Source organism: Convolutriloba macropyga, chromosome 13 (assembly GCF_964194025.1).
Source record: "Convolutriloba macropyga chromosome 13, txConMacr16.3, whole genome shotgun sequence".
Classification (NCBI taxonomy): Eukaryota; Metazoa; Xenacoelomorpha; order Acoela; family Convolutidae; genus Convolutriloba; species Convolutriloba macropyga.
This window is the reverse complement of record NC_134480.1, coordinates 26,862,407-26,880,936: the sequence shown is the minus strand read 5'-3', so window position 1 is coordinate 26,880,936 and position 18,530 is coordinate 26,862,407. Positions and strand designations below refer to the sequence as shown.

Sequence of the window (18,530 nt, the reverse complement as noted above, 5' to 3'; positions counted from 1 at the left end):
ATTAAAAATAGCAAAAAACGAAGTCAAATTGCCGCATTTGAACAAAAAACAACAAATCATTGAATTATTAAAAAAAATCAAGAGAATGCCAATAATAGCCCCAGCTATCGCTTTACGGCTATTAAACAGCCGTTCGCGCCATAAAACGAATATTAAAGTTTAGGCAAGTTAGAGCTTGTACTTTATGGTTCATATTGTAAACCATCTCGTTGCTTCAAATTGAGGAATGAAACGTTTTGGGGGCAAATCTCATTTGCCTTTTGGTTAACTTAAAGCTATAATTGCGTGAACTTGAGGTGAACTTACAAAAAACTACCACAAGGACCAAAATAATAGTTATCAGCTTTGTTTCACAGCAATTAAAGAGGCAAAATAGATTCAGGCGTTGCAATTAAAAAAAAAATAAACAAGATTTTGTCTTCAGGTTAAAAACGGTGAATTTTTACACCTCAATTCAACCATGCTAAGACTAAATATTAACTATAAATATTTTTTACAAAGAATACTCGGAAAGCTCTATCGTTATCGCAAACCATTCGATTGTCATTCAGATGCATTACTTGTCAACAAAAACTCTTCACTTAGAGGCGCATCGGTCACTATAGTTCCGACAAATACATGCGTCCCAAAAGCTCCATGATGGACGACTTTGCAGCATCCCAAATCGTCAATTCTAAACCCAAATTTTTCATAAAGTTCATCGGTTTCAAACAGCGTAAAATTCGTATGCGGCGAGTAAAACGGCTTTCCAGTAAGCGGGTCGATAAAATCTGCAAACCAATTCTGCCGTTTGAGAAACTCGCAAATAAGTTGAGCTCCTTGGATGAAATTCTCAATCAAACTTTCTCGTTCTTGTTCGACTTCATCGTTCCAACCACTCATGTCGTTTTTGGTTTGGTGGCTCAAATTGATCAAGACGAGAGCTCTATTTTTGAGGTCCGCGTTCTGAGGAAACAAGGGCAGAATTTGCTTTTTGACGAATTCGGGGCATTTGAAAGTGCATACTTCGATAGGTCCCGTATAGCTTAAAAGCAACTTTTTCACACTTTCAAAGTCAGGAAAGGTTGGACTTGCGGTTTCGCCGAAACTAGCTTTGGCACGCAGTACTTTAATCAGCTTGCTTAACGTCAAGATTCTGCTTTCGTCAACGGGCAGTTTAAAATCACTATGGGCAAATATGTCGTTTGTTATATCGTCTTTTGAATACCCCTCCGATGTCGCTATCACTTCGCATTTAGAACTGGTAAGGGGTTCCGTGTCGGTAGTCGTGGTTTGCAGAAATGTGTGAAAAAATTCCTCAGATAGTCCAATATTGCCAGGAAGGGGGAAAGTTGAATCGGGTATTATCGGATTGGATGTCGAGTAACTACTAGCACCAAAATTAGAGCTACCATGGGTTTGTGTACTGTTAGCACTAGCAGGAGCATTAGGAGTTATCAAGGAATCGGGATTCGAAACGCTGTGATCGTGACCACCTTTCCGTTTCGAGGAGTTGGTATCTGTTGGAAGGTGGAGGTGTGATAGGGAGTAGGGTCCAGACCCGTCCCCATTCCCACTGGATAACTCCCGACTACTGAATATGGATATAATTCCAGGGTAGTTTCTGAATGTGTGACAAAATAAGCGGTATTTGCGAGCAGTAACAGACATCCAAAAATAAGGATTCAAAAATTTTTCAAAAAAACCTGAAAAGTCAATACGCTGAAAGTTATGGTGTTCAGACTAAAACAAGCTAATAAAAAGTTAACTCATATACCTGGAGCAACAATGTGAATGTCTCGTTTCAATAGACGCAGTAACTAAAAACGACAAACTTTTCACGTGTCTGTTTAAAACTTATTATTGAGTAGTAAATCTGGTGTATCTAAACGTTCCAACTAACACTGATCAAAATTTATAAAGAATAAAATTTAAATTGAATTGCAAATGAATATTTGGCGCAAGCACACACAGAGGGAAAATTTCACAATTTAGATTAAAAAAATAATTTACAGGAAACCCCAAAGTAGCAAAATAAATATTAATGTTTGCCTCTAAGAGCCCATAACTCAGGGAAATTTAGAGCCCAGATAGAGTTAAAATAGTTCAATAGAAAACAAGCATCATACTAACGCATAAGGCAGGAAGAAATGAGACTGAGTAAGAGGAGAGGCTGCAGTAAGTGGCAGCTTGTCAATTGAGTAAAAAATACGAGGGCAGCCCATAAAAAGTAGGATTTGTTTCATTTTTCCTGAAGCAAAATTAACCTCATTGAGATCTCGTATTGACCACAAGAAAACTGCAACACGAAGAACATCTTAAGACGTTACTATCGTGCGTTCACGATCTAATGGCTCAAAAATAGGCTACATTAGCGGTACTGGAGTGAAATTCACAGAATTATTAATAAAAGCTATTTACAACTTATCCGCTTTTGAAAAATACGTATAGCCTTGAGAATTGCAACGATTAATTTATGTTGTACAATCTTGCAATATGAAAATCAGGTTTCAACTAAGTTGTTCATCTTATCGAGACTCGCTCTCGAGTGCTTAACTCTGATAATAGGAAACAAATCCCAAAGCCAGGCTTTCTTCAGTTTGTACATTTAGATTAAGGAAAACAAATTTATTAAAAATGATTGCGACAGAAAAGCCAAAGAAAATCCCAATTAGACGAAACAGCACACAATAAGAAAGAAGGTAAAGACGTTTGAAAACAATTATATTTCGCTAATTGTGTCACTTTTCACCACATTGTGGAACTAACCGCCGCTTCACAACCTCTAAGTTTGAAGTGGACACACCTAAAGCAATAATTTTTGCCCAAATTAAAGTTCACTGCATATTTAACACAGCTATGGTATCAGGAGGCTGCATAAGTCCTATTCTAAGCCCAATTTTCGCACCCATTCAACAATATATTTTGACGCAGAATTTCACCTGAGCTACCAACATTAAATGTATCACCAGCCTTTTGATACCATAGCTTGTCAGTTTTTATTCAGCAAACAGGCCTCAAAATAGCAAATAATTGTTTCATAAATTGAAATATCGCTTTTCAGTCATATTTAAGACCGGATGAGAAGCAAAGAACTCGCAATGACGAAAGAAGTAGTGCAGCTTTTGTGCTTTAGTTTTATGAACCTTCTGCTAAGCAACAATCGATTTTCAGTCATCCATTCAGCAAAGTAAATAGTACATTTTATGCAGATTCCTGCTGTCGTAAAATATTGACCGTGTCTTGATTATCACCAGAGGCCCCTGACGCACCTGGGCCCAAATTTTTCACATCCGGGTTGGCATTCTTATTTTTGAAGTATACCACGGCATCAGATGTCTTGCCAGCTCCTCCCCCTCCTTCAGAATTTTGACGATCGGTCTCGAGGTCATTATTCCATACTGACTTGGGCAGGTTCCAGAGGGCAACTGAGGCATCGAAGATGAAATTGGGGATATCACTAAAATTAAAAAGTCGTTTTTTTTAAAGAAATTTAAATTATCTTCAAAAACTGAGCTCATGCGAGTTTAGTGGGAGTTAATCAATCAATACATCGTACTCTATAGAAATTCATATTTTAAATTTGAGCTGTTATTTTGATTGCCTGATTCAATTTTGATCATCTGCTCCACTGACAGATGCCACACAAACTAAATTCAACGAATTGGTAGCATATAGCGTCGATATTCATTCACGGGAAAACAATTCGTTTTTAAAGTGGGAAACGGCCGGTTTCGTTCTTGAAAAAAAGACCACTGCAAAAAGGATTCTAAAACAAGAGAATTCTTATGTTAAAAATTTATCCTTGTTTGTCTTAAGCATACAATTTAATATTCACACGCCTCAGGCTCGTATTAATCCAAAACTAAATGTTAAACCACATTTTTTTTAAAAACCCCAACGTTTTTTGCCCATCAATCCTCTGACGTTTTTTTGAGGGCAACCCAGACTAACTAATGCGGTTTCAAATTAGCGCTCTCTGCTTCTGCAGTTCACTACATACACTTTAGAATGCTTCATTTTGAAGAAGTTTGAGCCATAAATTTTCGGGCGATTTTGTCGCATTTGTTGCCTACTTCAGCATAATTTGCCCTTTGTAGACATTTTGAATATTTTTAAAATCAGTTTGCTGCTTTTTGGACTGCTTCTGAGACACAAGAATAACTTCAATAGAAATCAATTTTAGCTGCTCGTTTCAAAAAGATTCAGAAAAACAATTTTGAAATCGAAAAATTAGCTCAGTTAAAATTCTGAATATTATTTTCAACAAGTTTGTTTTCAGATGCTGTTTTGTGCCAAACAATTTTTGAACTAGCGCCAACCCTTCAATTTAGGATTCATAAAAGATTTTTGGAAGGAAAGGAGAAGTTTGAGAAGTTTTTAAGACCTCAATGTAAGATTTTTCCCTATTTTCTTTTACAAAAAACAAAGTTAAAAATTTACGAGTACAAGTTTACCACAAGATTTCTTCAGAAAGCGGTTTTACTTTTCTTTTATTTCTTTCTTAAAGGTTTTTAAAATCGTCCAAATCATTTAAAATCGTAGTCAATGCCTTCATTGACCTCGCATCAAGATGCCGAGCCAAATAATGATTCTCATCTGATCTGCAGGGGAAAATGATATAGATTAGTACATAAGAGCAGTCTTTGATTAATATATCTCAGCACAAGGGACAAGTTAAAGTCACGACACGACAGACAAGTAATGAGATCAACCCTGAATTTTATGAATAATTAATTAGTAAATTTTATCAGCACAAGTAAGCAGTCTGTTAAATGGTAGACAACATATACAGCACTCAGGGTGGTCCATCGGGTATTCAATCACAATTCTTAGAGCATGTTTTTGTCCGCATTTCTGTTCAACAAACAGTTCATTCGTAAATAACGGTCTTTTTCTCAAGAGGGCTTAACCTAACTTAGCGCATTACGCTGACGTCAGTTAAATGGCCACGCATCAGGTAGAAACACAGGAAATTAATTCCATTTTTCCTTCTTTTGAGGAACACATTTGTCCAGAGCAGTTTACGTGCTATTTATTTCATAAAACACGACGTCTAAAATATTCAATGAAAAACTGCCATCGCTTTGGAGGGAGAGCTAATGAAATCATTAAAGAACATAAACCGCCTAATGTCGGAAGAATTGCTCTCGAACGACAGGCGCGTAGAAAAACATTTGACCCCGCCGGGATTCGAACCACTGACCTCCCGATCCACAAACATATTTACTGACCACCCGGCTACCAGGCCCTTGTTTGTGCTATGCTGCAACCGACTTTATATTAGCAACAACCTTTACTTCGGACTGAGAGCAATAGAGATCACTCAAAAATGAAGAACGAAAGCGTGAAAAAGTCACTTGAGACGTCAAAAAATGTTCTACAAGAAAAGCGCAAATGGTCAAGCAAAAAATTTGCATAAAAAGACCAACACGTTTACAATAAATGCTATGAACTTCATTCAAGAGCAATAAAAACTGATTTTTAATTTATCTTACAAACTTAGTTTGCTTAGTGTGCCGCCTTAAACGCTCCGCTGACGCAGTTTTGTTTTCAAATCACTTTGTTCTTGAAAATGAAACATTTCACAGCTCAGGAGAATTTTCCGGAAATTTTCGTTATATATTTTTGAAGGTCGTTGGTATTGAAAATAGGTTTGTCTTGCCAATTGTGGGTGCTTTATATAACATAAGGTTAAATTGTAACATAGTTGAAAATTTTGAAATTGCCCGCTGACAATCAATTGTTGAAACATCTCCAAAAAAATTCCGGTAAATTTGAACAACACACATCTGCAATGATGTGCCTAACATTGCACGCTTCAAATAAAATCTAAAAAAAACACGTTTTGCTTATGCTATTTAACAAAAACATGCAAGAGGACGTCATTTACTGGAAGGTTTCTTTATAGTTGTTTTCAGAACATAGAACATTCTTCCTTTTTCTTGATAAGAAAACAATAAAGCAATTTTATAACTGTCACATGATTTGATGACAAAGGCTTAGTATAACTATTTACCACAAAAAGGTCGAGTCCATAAAAATTCAGAGCATTTTGTGAGATAACATATTGACGGTTTTTGTTCAAATCATTGTTTCTCACAGATATTCTGACAGATATTTAATAAAGCGACTAGCGTGGGATAAATTTCTCTCAGACGACAGGGCGGCAATTTAATTCAGAGGGGTTGCAGCCTAAACAATTTTTTATGGTTACAGAAAATTTTGACTGAGGAGGGATTCGAACCCCCTGATCTCGGGCGTAATATACTAAAGCATCAACCACTCGGTTATCACGGACTTGTGATAGCTAATCCTACAATAGCTTTTGTTTTAGCCACAGATATAATTTCTGAATAAGAGCAATTTAGGTCACGCAAAAACCAAGAAGTAAAACTAGAAAAAGTCACTCGATAAGTGAGATCAGAAGAACGTTCTAGAACAGTGAAGCAAAAATTTTAGATGAAAAGACATGTTTACCATAAGTACTTCAAACTTCGTTGTTGAGTTTTAAAAACATCGCACTTTCAAAGTGAGAAACAAAGACAGGATGATAAACGTAGTCCATGCCACCTATGAAAAATGTTAAACTTTATGGACTAGGATACAGTCAAAATACCCATACCAGTCCGTTGAAAATTATGAGTAGAAATTTTTGACGAAGAACGCATTTTTGACAATCTCGCGAGAAAACACTGTACGATTCATACTTTTTTATAGCCTATCCAAGCATATGCATGCTATGATATAAGAATGTAGAATTTTCTAGGTCATGTACCGAATCATGCGGGCTTTTTTGTTTCTGTTAGAGACAGTGTTGAATAAGATTACTACTTTCTCGGATTTTAGACTACCAGAAAAAAATTTTGATTCACTATGCTAGACTTACATGAATCCCTGTACGAGTGACCCAAATAGATGAGGCTGGATGTTCTCTACAAAGAGATCTTCTCTGGGTATATTTGCCAATTTAGCAACTCCTCCTTTCGGGTCATCATTCAAGAACTGATCCATCTCATACGAGTATTCAACGTGAGCACGCGATTGCTGAAACAGACTAGTGTAATTTATAATGTTTAAAAAAATTTCAGTTTCTCAAATTAATTCAAATTAACTTTCTAGCTAGTTATATGCTTATAGAACTATCCACCTAAACTATTGTCATTACGGAGTTGGAAATACAGTTCAAATCAATGACACTACATTTTTCGCTGAGATTCCATGTCTTTTTACAAAACAATATCCAATACAGAAAATAAAAATACAACAGTTTCTGACGCCAAGGGTAATCAAAATTCATTAAATTTCCATTACACAACTGAAACGGCTATGTTTTGACACGTTGATTTCCATGATCTTTTTGTGCAAAAACATCCAAATGTAATTTTTTACAAAAATTACAGAACAAGAGCAATTCCGAAATATACTGGCAAACACACCAAACATTAGGAAAAAAGCTTCATTTTCTTTCGCGGAGATACATTCGAAAGTAGACACACGTAGACAAACCTCCAAATGTAGAGCAAAGTATCCGACCATATCATAATTGTATCCCAAGTCTTTTCCATAGGGAGTTAGAAGAACCTCGGCCACTTTGAACCATCCATAGTAGATGAGGAACTGAAGTAGAAGAGAAGCAGGAACAAAGTAATGATCATAGGAGCTGTCTGGATTCGCACTCTCCACATCTTGGAAAGCAAACAATGCCAGGAAGAAGTACGTGTACACCCCGATTGACACAACCTACAAATATAGCAACCCTTTTAACAATATGAGTAATGTGTATATGGGGTTACAGGGCCAGGGGAGGGGAGACACGCTAATATGAAAATTGAGCATTTTCTACATTTTTAATAAATTCATAAGGTTCTCAAAATATGATAAAATTAACAATATTTTTTTAAAAAAAAATTCTCTATTTTCATGCTTGCATGTCTCCCCTCCCCTGGCTCTGTAAGCCCATGTACACATTACTCATGTAATGGGAAGAGTGAAAATTCGATTTCATCATTTTAAAATTTCTGGCTCTGCAACCAGCCCCGACTTTTTTTAAGCGCAGACTTTGCTCGCAAATGAAGGTGGAACGCCGCCTAAAAACAATACCGTGACATTAAAGTATCGGTGCAAAAAAACTGAATAATTGCTTTAACACAATTTCAGGTAAAGAAATAACTACTAGTTACCTGTGTGTAAGGCAGCGGCACAGGAATAGAGTCAAACCCGATCAGACCTCCAAGCAGTCCTTTGTAGTCGTGAATTTTCTGAAAACAACTTCTAATTACAAATTCTCCTTGTTTTAAAAGCAGTTGACGGTTATGTTAAAGAAATGAGATTCACCCAATTATCAAACAGCAGTTAAAAGTTCAAAGATAACACAAATTTAAATAATCTACACAAAACTACATAAAAACTCCTCCGAGAACAAGATTTATCAAGGACGGTATTATATAAAACAATCTGGGCTATAACGGATTAACAGCTCAATGCCACCTGTTTGTTGGATACGAATGTGAGTACAAATCAGCTGCTCGCAGCATAAGGCATCACAAGATGGAAGCTGCATTTCGGATTTAACTTTCTCAAAATCAAGCTTCATTCATGAAAACAAGTAAAAAGCAGGTGTATAAAGAAGCAACTGCAATTGATTGTACCTGTTATTAAAGGTGCATCAAACTCTGACAATATAACGTATCCATCAATAGGCAGTATCCAACCAATAAGCAATAGAGATGTTAACTAAGACTTATAAAAAAAGTTCAAGTAGCGGGCATCTAATATTGGGCTTATGGTTCACGTCCTACTTTTGATTTCGTTTTTCGTCACCGATACTGCTAACTTTAGATTACTTTGCTGAGCAACTGCCACTTCAAATCCCCTTGAGCAGAACGAGAGAAGTGTGGGACTATCCTAGAGAAGTCAATAAAAATTTCACGCAATCGAACCTTGTAGATGGCTTCCAAATTTTCCCTGCTGTCTACATATCCCTTGTCGTAAGCATCCCTGACCAGTCTGGATGCCCATACAGAGGGCACCCACCAGTTCCAACTGGCAGTCCTTTTCTCTTCATTCTTCTTATTCGGCCAATTGAGTTTCTGCAACTCGTGGGGCATCAACTCGCTCGTGCTGTATAGCTGGCGCATCTCGGATTCACTCGCTAGCCCTAAGGTAAAATGAACAGGAGTATTGAGAAATGACAAAACCACATATGTCATTCTTTTTTAATAATTTCAAAACAGCATAGTTAGCATCAATCTTGTTCAAAGCTTTGCATATTTAGAGGCTACTCGCCTTACTTATCAGAGAGGGTTAATGGAAAACATTTGCGCACTTTTTCTGCAGTTATTTGACGTTGATTAAGTCACACCTTTAATGAGTTCCAATTTTCGACGTTACATAGTTTGTATATGTCCTTTTCGTTCTTCGGGCTGAATTTCAACAAGAACGCTCAAATTATTTATCTACTACATCTAGGATGACGGTTGCCGTTGCTCAAAGTGACAAAAATATTACGCAAGCTTGTAAACGCGACTTACAAACTGTGACATCCTTCAGCGGCTCGGCTGAAGGTTTGGCTGAAGTACTTGGCTAAGGTGTACTCAAGAGTTGAGAATATTCCCAAAGAACTCGGAAAGAATAGTATGGATTTCAGGAATAAAAGGAGCTAAACAGAGCAATCAATATATCCATTGAAAAATGCAAATTTGCCCAATTTGTCGAGTTTTCTACCGAAAAGTAAAGACTAATCCAAATGGAGTGCCCGATCAGAAATCAAAATTTTTTGAGAAAGAGGAACAACTAAAAAATAGAAACCGAGAAAGAAAAAACAGAAAAAAAATATGTTTAAAAAGTAAATAGCGAAATGGTTAAATTACATGAACCTGTTCCAATAAGTAAAACGTTTCAGAACTTATTTCTACTACTAGTATAAAGAGAAACCTGTTCATATCTTTAAAAAGCTATTCTTATGCCAATCGGTAACCGTTGTTATGGTTGCCATAAAATTTTAATTTACATTTCATTGATACAGATTTAAAGAACAGGGTAAAAGCACAACAGGCAAAAACAGGAAGCCACTGATTAGAACATAACCGAATGATGTCCGACCAATTGCTCTTGAACAAGTTTTGGCTCAATTCTATTGCAGTATGCTTTACATGCAGGTTGACATCTCGAGTGGCTTAAGTGGCTTCAAAGAGAATTAATTTCTCCAATAAAAAATTACGTACATCTTACAGCATAAAGTCATATTGCATTGGAGAGGACAGACAACGAGCTAGTACACACCCACTTTTCAGTCTTCCCCGAGTTAGATATGATTAATAAATAGACACTGACATGGTGAAGCAAAAGTAAAAAATTATTATATCTTACAAGTTCGTGATTGCAAACTAAAAAGGAACTCTTCAACTTATGACAAAAAAAAACAGAATTTCGCTAGACGTCTTTGCTTCAAAGTCTGCCAGAACATTTCGAAATGCCGGAAATTTGATTCAACAGCGCTCTATTTTTCGCATTAAGGTTGTTTGAGTAACATACTTGCCTATCCTTTTGTCTCTTTCGATGGAATAAGGTACCAATAAGTCATTACAAAAACTTTTACAATGAAGGCAACTGATTACTTTCGAAACAAATTTCATTAACTGATAAAGTGCAGATCATGAAAATTCGATATCGAGGTTTTACAAAAATGTTCTCACATGAATCCATTTGTTCTCTGAAGTAAATAAACTTCGATTTTCTTTTCCGTAAAAAAAGGAGCGAAGAACTAGAGCTGCCATAGATTAAGACTCCATATTGAATAATAGGCCTAATATTTAATTCATAGTAAGCTATTACCAGCTTTCTAGGCACAAATGGCCTCAGCTCTGCAATACCTCCGCTCTGACTCAACTTATTTTTAACCTCCTCAATATGACTGACAAAAGATAACTTATAATCAACAAGTATTCCGAGATTCTTAAAAACTGGTTGCTTTTTTATTTTCCCCCGATTAAAAAAATTTTCCGACGCGCTTGCTGCTGTATTTACAACCAAGAGTAACGTTTTATCTAGAACTGAAACTAATTTATTTGGAGCAAGCCATCTGCTAATATTCCAAAGTTCTGGTCCTACTTCAACTGCCTGTATTCTTACAGCAGCTAGATTTTTATAGTCTGCAAACAATAGCATCAAGCGTTTTGAAATTTAAGGGTAAACATTTATGTTAAAAGTGCATAAAAAAGGGCCAAGAATAGATTCTTGTGGTAGACAAAATTTAGGTTCTTCCCAGCAAGACATAACTCCGTTGAAACTAACAAGCTGTACTCTATGCTTGAGGTATGATCAAAAATACTTGAATTCAGCATTAATTTTTTTTATATAACTCAAGCACAGAGTACAGCTTGTTCATTTCAACGGAGTTATGTCTTGTTGGGAAGAATCTAAATGTTGTATACCACAAGAATCAATTCTTGGCCCTACTTTATGCACTATGTACATAAATGCTTCAACCTTAAATTGCAAAACACTTGATTCTAATATGTTTGCAGACGATAAAATCTTAGTGCTGTAGGAATGCAGGCAACTGAAGCTGACCCAGAACTTCGGAATATTAGCAGATGCCTTAATTCAAATAAATTAGTCTTAATTTAGATAAAACGGTAATCATGGTTGTGATTACAGCAGCGAACGCGTCAACAAATTTCTCTTTTGTTTACTCTGGGAAAACCAGCTTGTAGGATTCTCGGAATACCTGTTGATTCTGTGTTCTCTTCTGTCAGCCACAGTGAGGAGGTTGAAAGGAAGTTGATTCAGAGCGGAAGTATTATAACAGTTCTCTATGCTTGAGTTCTAAATCAAAATTGTCTATGATAAACCAAAGAAAATCTTTGGAAGCAAGAGTATATCTGATTGAACATATCTTTTTCAAGAAGCTTGCTCCAAAGAATAAATAGTGCAATAGGTCTGGACTTAGTTTTATCCAACTTAGGACCCGATTTGTGCTAGATTGATTAAAAAGGCAATGCATTCAGTAGTTATTGAAGCTGACAATTTGAATAAAAGTTTAAAAACAATATTCATAGAGGATGATTTATCTGAACAGGATAAAATCACAGTAACTCAGCGCTTTGTGGCCTTAAAAAGAAACATCGGTTGTTGGTGTCTTGGAGCTTCAGGTTTATTTTCAGCATGGAGACGCTTGCTGATTTTAAATACAATATTCATAAAATAATTATTGAAGAACATTACAATGTCTTGATTATTGGGCTCACCAATACTGTTAGCAACGGTTTCCATATCACTGACCCTGAAAATGTCCATATGATTTTCACTTGTTCCATTCAAACATTTTGTCATTTTTTACCGAGGCAAGATCTAAACTTGTTTAAACAGAAACTCTTTTTTTAATTGCCAAACACGGTTATTAAAACAAAGATTACCCAAAGTTTTTAGGTAATCTCTAGTAAATTTTATTAACCAAGCATTATTTTTAACAGAACTTTTCCAATTTCTGAGCAATATTCTTATTTCTGAGATTTTCAGTTATTTGCTGAGCCATTTTGACTGTTTTGGTTTCGCACTACCCAGCGTTACCGTACAAAACAGTCCCAGACAAAACAGTCCCAAATTGCAAAATATTCCCAGACAAAATAGTCCCAATAAAACAGACAAAACAGTCCCAGACAAAATAGTCCCATATAAGATAATGGAACAATTGTAAACATAGTCTACAAACAATTAACAAACATAATCTATCAGTTAAGCTTCTGAATGCATTGTTTTTAATTGTTATGAATTAGGACAAAACCAAAAACTTGTTTAAAAATACATTATTTGTCAAAAACTATGTTGTAAAAAGCTTAATCTTTGTTCAAAGAAATACAATCATATGAATACCTTAAGGGGTTTCTTTCTTAATTGATGTGCACATGCTTGACTCTATCTTTAGTGCGGACTATTTTGTCTGTTTTCTTGAGACTATTTTGTCTGGGACTGTTTTGTCTGTTCACCGTTCGCAACGGTTTCCATATCACTGACCCTGAAACTGTCCATATGTTTTTCACTTATTTCATTCAAACACTTTTCGTCATTTATTAAGGAAGCAAGATCTAATTTTGTTTAAACAGAATATTTTTTTGACTGCCAAACACGATTTAAACAAGTTTTTAGTTAATCTTTAGTAAATTTTATTAACCAAGCATTATTTTTAACAGAATTTTCCAATTTCTGAGCAATATTCTTATTTCTGAGAATTTTAGTTTGTTGCTGAACCTTTTTGACTGTTTTGGTTTCGCACTACCCAGCGTTTTTACAGGAGCAAATCTGTCTAACATCCCAAAACTGCTAAACGTATTGCAGGCATTTCATGGAGCAGCACATTTTTTTTACTATATTCAAGGCAAACTCTTTCCAGATGTAACATTTTCTGGATCACTTGCAAACTTGGTATCTCTAAGAACAAGTGGTTATTTTCGTTTGTTTTAACTCTCGAATTGATTCGAATCTGGTGGTGATCCGAGAAGCTTTGATGTTGTAGGACCTCCATTTCACAATTGGGAATATTTCGATGAAACAGGCACTATACTAAATGCAACTCTGGCTGCCTCTTTTATTCCTGAAACAAAATTATTTGAAGCAATTAGATTGGTATAGTCATTTATAAATTGATTTTGCTCAAAAATATTGATATTGAAGTATCCGCTGATGAAAAGTTTCTGGCTGCCACTCCATGATTCTAAAAATTTATCGAAAACTTTTAATAATTCAGTTTTGGGCATGCTAGTTTTATTGTATATCGCAGCAACAAAAAATCGTAAATTATGCGCATTCACTTCTATAAAGAAAGTTTCGTTGAAAGGACTTTTGTGTATTCGTATCAGGTCGCAATCACTTCTGAACTGTATCATAAAACCACCTGTATCACTACTGTATCAAAGATTTCGCTCAAACAAAACGTCAGGCAACGTTCGTGAACGAAAGTTTTCAGATCACCAAAACATTTTTTAGGATCTCACGTTTAAATAAAGCACCTTTAAGCAAGTGTAATTTTTGTCAAGTTTTTATGATAATAATATTATGAGTGTATTTATCAAATGTTATTAGAGCTTATCACAGAATAGTAGTCATTTAATAGTAAACTCCCATAACTTAGGTTTAACCGATAAAAATTGTCTCAGTCCAAAAAGAATTAGGCGCGAGATAAGCCAAATTGTCCAAGAGAAGATTTTGCATAACTAGGTCAGTTATAGCCTCAACTTCATTCGAAGACAATTAAATATTGATAGCATAAGAAGACACTAGAATCAGGAAAAAATTAATTCAAATTTCGCGAGTAATTGAGTTGTTTTACATCGGAACAAAGTACTACTGTACGTTGTTGTAGCCTTGAGGGAGCATGAAAATAAAATTTAAACAAGAACTCCCTGCAAAGATCCGAGAAATTTCCACGGGCCACTGACCTGCTTGACCAATAGTGCGATTGCAAGAGGAAATAGAAAGATAAGATCTGACAGCGTGCATTTTGTACGTCAAGTGTAAACGCTTGCATATTTTTTTTAATAAATACCACTTCTAAATCAGCCTCTGCGGCCTGATAAGAAGCTAATGAGCTTATTGCTAACATCCAATTTCCTTTTCTCTAATTAACACCGACAATCTAATGCCTTTAACTTAATGTTAAAACAGCATTCCAATTTCAATCCGAAAAACATAGCTGGCAGATTGTCAGAAAATAGCCGCAATAAATGCGTAGATCTGCAGTCTCAAAAAATTAGTAAAAGAAACAGACGAAAAAAGAAATTTTTGTTAAATGCTGAAATGTTTTATTTTGATTACAAATATGTAAACTAATTGCTGCTTCTAATAAGTGCTGTCAAAGAACCTCAATTAGAGCGCCACACATTCACTTGTCTCTATCCCTTTGAATTAACGATAAGAAAAGTTAAATTCAGAGTGAGCAAGTCATTTTTGAGGGCGAGGTAAGTCACGCGTGATCAAAAACTTAATCACGCAAATGAACAAAATATTCGCTTCAATAAGATTGAAAAATGACGTTACGCACGCAATTCAGTTGAAATTGCATGAAAGAATGGATAAAAAGCAGATTGGAAGCTTACAAATCTTTTATTAAAAAAATTAACTTGGTTAACAAAACGGTGGTTGTCAATACAACAGATCAACAGTTTATGAATCTCATTTCACATGTAAAATGTATGTTTTTATTCTCCCAACGTTGGTCAGGTAAGAATAAAAATACTAGAACTGCACATTGATAAGTCTCCCGTTTCTTGCAATCGTTTTGGCGACTCATCATTAAAGGACCAAACTGGACTCTTCTTATTCTGAATTGGTTAAATCTGGCCAAAAAGAACGTGTCAAAATCATTGAGGCAGACACCTTGATCATATCTGTCGACAATGATTGCAACAGTTGTGGATCAACCATCTCCCCTCCGAGCGGTCGAGCACCCAAAAAGCAAAAAAGTCTACTAGGGAGCCCGTGCCAGCAACATTTCCGCTGATCCCCGAATAGCGGTGACTGACAGGGATTGCATTAGTTTACAGAAAACTACAGGCAACCCCTGCACTTGGAACGAACGATTGCAACTTAACACAGCCAACCGCTTGAGTGTTTTCTTGAAGGTTGCCGATATCAAGCCAAGGACTTCAATTGCAAGTGGAGACAATATTTTCTTTCATCTGCTGCATCAAGTGCGTATCCTGCCTTTGTAGCCGCATTAGTGAGAGAGTTGGATTGCAGCGACGAAGTAACAGTTACATCAAATGCAGCAGGTTTCCCCGCTTTCCAAGTCGGGAAAAAAATGTCTCCGAGGCGTGACTGGCTTTCTGGAATTAGTTATTTTTTCCACTACTGGTGAGAGATTCGCAGATGAGCAAGCAGACACTATTTTATCTCGAATCTGGACATGTCTTGCAATTGCATCTCCTCGACCGTGACACGCAATGGCATGATCCCCATAGATGTCAAGAACTCCTGCTTTACAGAACGGGCACTTCCTTTCGGCGTCGTAGACAGGGACACCCAACCTGTACATTGCACTAAGTCTAAACTCATTTGGTGCCATATGAAGCCCAAGAGCTGGAATGGGGGGAGCAGACAACGAAGGTTCAGCATGTCGAACAGACAATGAGAGAAGTCGGGCGGATTCTCTCTCAAGCTAGATTCTCTTTGAGACCATGAAATTTTTCATTATCAAGAGCATGCTGAATCGTCTTTTGCGAGAGGTTTGAAATTTCCAGTTGTTCTATACTGGAATAAAGATCCTGAAAAACTTGGCAGTTTTGGGCTTTCACCGGTTATTTTCGAAACAAGATCTTCAGAGGAGAGAACAGAACCAACGTATGATGATTTATACTGGTCTTGGCATTGGCGAACACCCAACCCTGAAAGGGTTATGTACAGGGTTGCTTGAGTTCAGGATTCTTCTGTAAGAACAGTTCCAAGGATATTCTCAAGTTTTTCGCGCTGTTGGGCATCAAATTCTTTTAGGGATTTAATAACTGGACTTTTGGGCGTTTGACAACGCAAAGAATACACCATTTTGCGGGACCCAATACAGTGGCGTAGGATACCTAGGGCGCACTGAGGGTCATCAAGATAGTCCAACTTTTCGGAAAGTACCCCTATTTTCCCTATCCTTTCGTTAAGTTTCATGCAGACAAACTCTGGGGTTCCTAACGCAGCTCCAAGAACCTCAAGGCCCGAAATATAATTTCGTTTTATTCTTATATCCAGTCTGTCTAAATCTACCGTGGACCACAGTTCGCACTTATCGACCCTGACGTGGAGGCCGCGATCAGGTCCCAGCTGGAATAGAAGATCCCAAGATCTAATGAGATCGTCCTCTGAGCCCACCAAGACACCATCATCTAGATACCAGGAATGTTGTTGAAGCTATGGCGCAGTTACCTGAATTTTTTCCATAATGGGCCAGAGCGTCGGAGAGAAAAGCAAAGGGCCTAATGGGTCGCCTTGTTGGATACCGCTTTCACTGCTAACAACAAATTTGTCATAGAATAATTGGCTGTGTTGTAAATGGACGAGGTGAGTATTTTTTCATACGAAATCTTAGTCGAATGTATAATGGCTTCCGCTCCTCCCTTCACTCCCACACCGAATTTCAGGCTCTGGAAAAAATCCTTTGCTTCTAAATTTGCTTCCTTGGCTAAACATTTAGCTATTAGCCTCCTCAAGACTTCTCCGACTGCAATAGGGCGAATACCGCCTTTCCTTTTCAGCAAGGCTGATAACGATGCACTACATAGAGCTTGTGAAATAAATTCGGGAAGTTCCCCACGGCAGCTAATGTTTACAAGCTTAATCAGTACTCTCAAAGCAATTTGTGACTGATCTGAAGCAGTACACTGCACAGCATGCAAAAGATGTTCGGGAAACGTTTTTGAAGGACCAGCTGCTTTAAATCTTGAAAACGAGTTCAGCTGTTCCGAAACATTTTCCTCACTGAATTGATAGGCTTGTGATGAAAAATTTTGGACTACAATAGGCTTTTCTTAAGGGGGATGCAATTTTTTCAAACTATCGAGAATTGCCTTGTTGACTGGTGCAAAACCATCAGAAGCCAAAACTTTTGCTGCTCTGCCATATTGGCCCTGGAAACACAAATTTTTTGCACGTTTGATAATCTCTTCGGAGTTTTGTATCGTTTGATCGTTTTGATTGTTTCAAAGAGCAAGCTTGGTTCCATAGCCCTCCAAAGTCTCCGCTGTTTCAGCGATTAATTCTTTCTAGAATTCTTTGGTCGTTGTTCCGCCTGTGTTTTTGCCCTCCTCTGTTACTGGCACGTAAAATGCATTTAGACAATCCGAAGAGTTTTCTCCAGTTTAGTTCTGTATTAGGATCTTCAATGTAATCAGTAATGACGTCAGAGAAAAGCTCTGACCATTTGTACCGTACATTGATAGAGAAAGATAGCGGATAGTCGGGACTTAAGTGTGCAGCAACGTTTTTATATCTGGAAGGTTACCATCTGTTCTAATTCTTTCGGAGTTCAAACCGGTTAATGCCTCGTCTACATAGAGTGCGCTCTCGGCATTAATTAGCAGATCGTCAACTTTGTCTGATAGTTCCTTGGAGATTCTTTTCAATTTACTTAAATGTTTTTTGAAACACCAATAGGACCATATTGATATTGAGTTGATCCATGAGTCGTGATCAGGGCCGCATCCAATGTATCTAACTTTCGTTTCTTCCAAAAGATGTTCTAATACCTGGATCTTATATAATTTGTCGGCTGTGTCAGGAATAAAAAAATAGAGCCAGGTGAAATGTGAAACTTATTTTCTATTGTAAGGTTGGACATCTGTTGGAAGTGGTTGTGACATCATTTGGTCGAAAAAAATCCAAGATAAGTCCAATAATAGCCCCCGCAATCGCTATGCGGCTATTTTTAAAAAAAGTCTGTTCTCATACACCTCTCAAGTTCCAACTTTTTATCTTTATTTCTATCTGATTTTCTGTTTTTCGAATCTTGCCTTGTTTCCAGCTTCTAATTGGACAACCGACTCATTGGGTTGGAGTAGACAATAGACGAA

The 18,530-nt window shown here is 36.8% G+C and overlaps 2 protein-coding genes across 4 annotated transcripts in view; both read right to left on the bottom strand.

Moving 5' to 3' along the window:
• Positions 1 to 435: 435 nt before the first annotated feature.
• On the bottom strand, positions 436 to 1,782 carry LOC142351849 (uncharacterized). The gene has a single exon (XM_075404077.1). The coding sequence runs from the start codon at positions 1,648 to 1,650 to the stop codon at positions 544 to 546; it is 1,107 nt and encodes a 368-aa protein (XP_075260192.1). The 5' UTR covers positions 1,651 to 1,782; the 3' UTR covers positions 436 to 543.
• A 111-nt stretch (positions 1,783 to 1,893) lies between these two features.
• Positions 1,894 to 18,530, bottom strand: part of LOC142351847 (bestrophin-3-like) — a 464,737-nt gene continuing 448,100 nt past the window's right edge. The window contains exons 6-11 of one of the 3 annotated variants that reach the window (XM_075404074.1): positions 8,922 to 9,139; positions 8,163 to 8,240; positions 7,489 to 7,722; positions 6,869 to 7,026; positions 3,181 to 3,439; positions 1,894 to 2,785 (exon numbers count right to left, since the gene is read on the bottom strand). In XM_075404074.1, the coding sequence (XP_075260189.1) occupies positions 3,184 to 3,439; positions 6,869 to 7,026; positions 7,489 to 7,722; positions 8,163 to 8,240; positions 8,922 to 9,139 (944 nt within the window). In that variant the 3' untranslated portion in view covers positions 1,894 to 2,785; positions 3,181 to 3,183. Of the gene's footprint in view, positions 2,786 to 2,949; positions 3,440 to 6,868; positions 7,027 to 7,488; positions 7,723 to 8,162; positions 8,241 to 8,921; positions 9,140 to 18,530 lie in introns of those variants that run through there. The other 2 variants (XM_075404075.1, XM_075404076.1) reach the window with 2 other exon arrangements.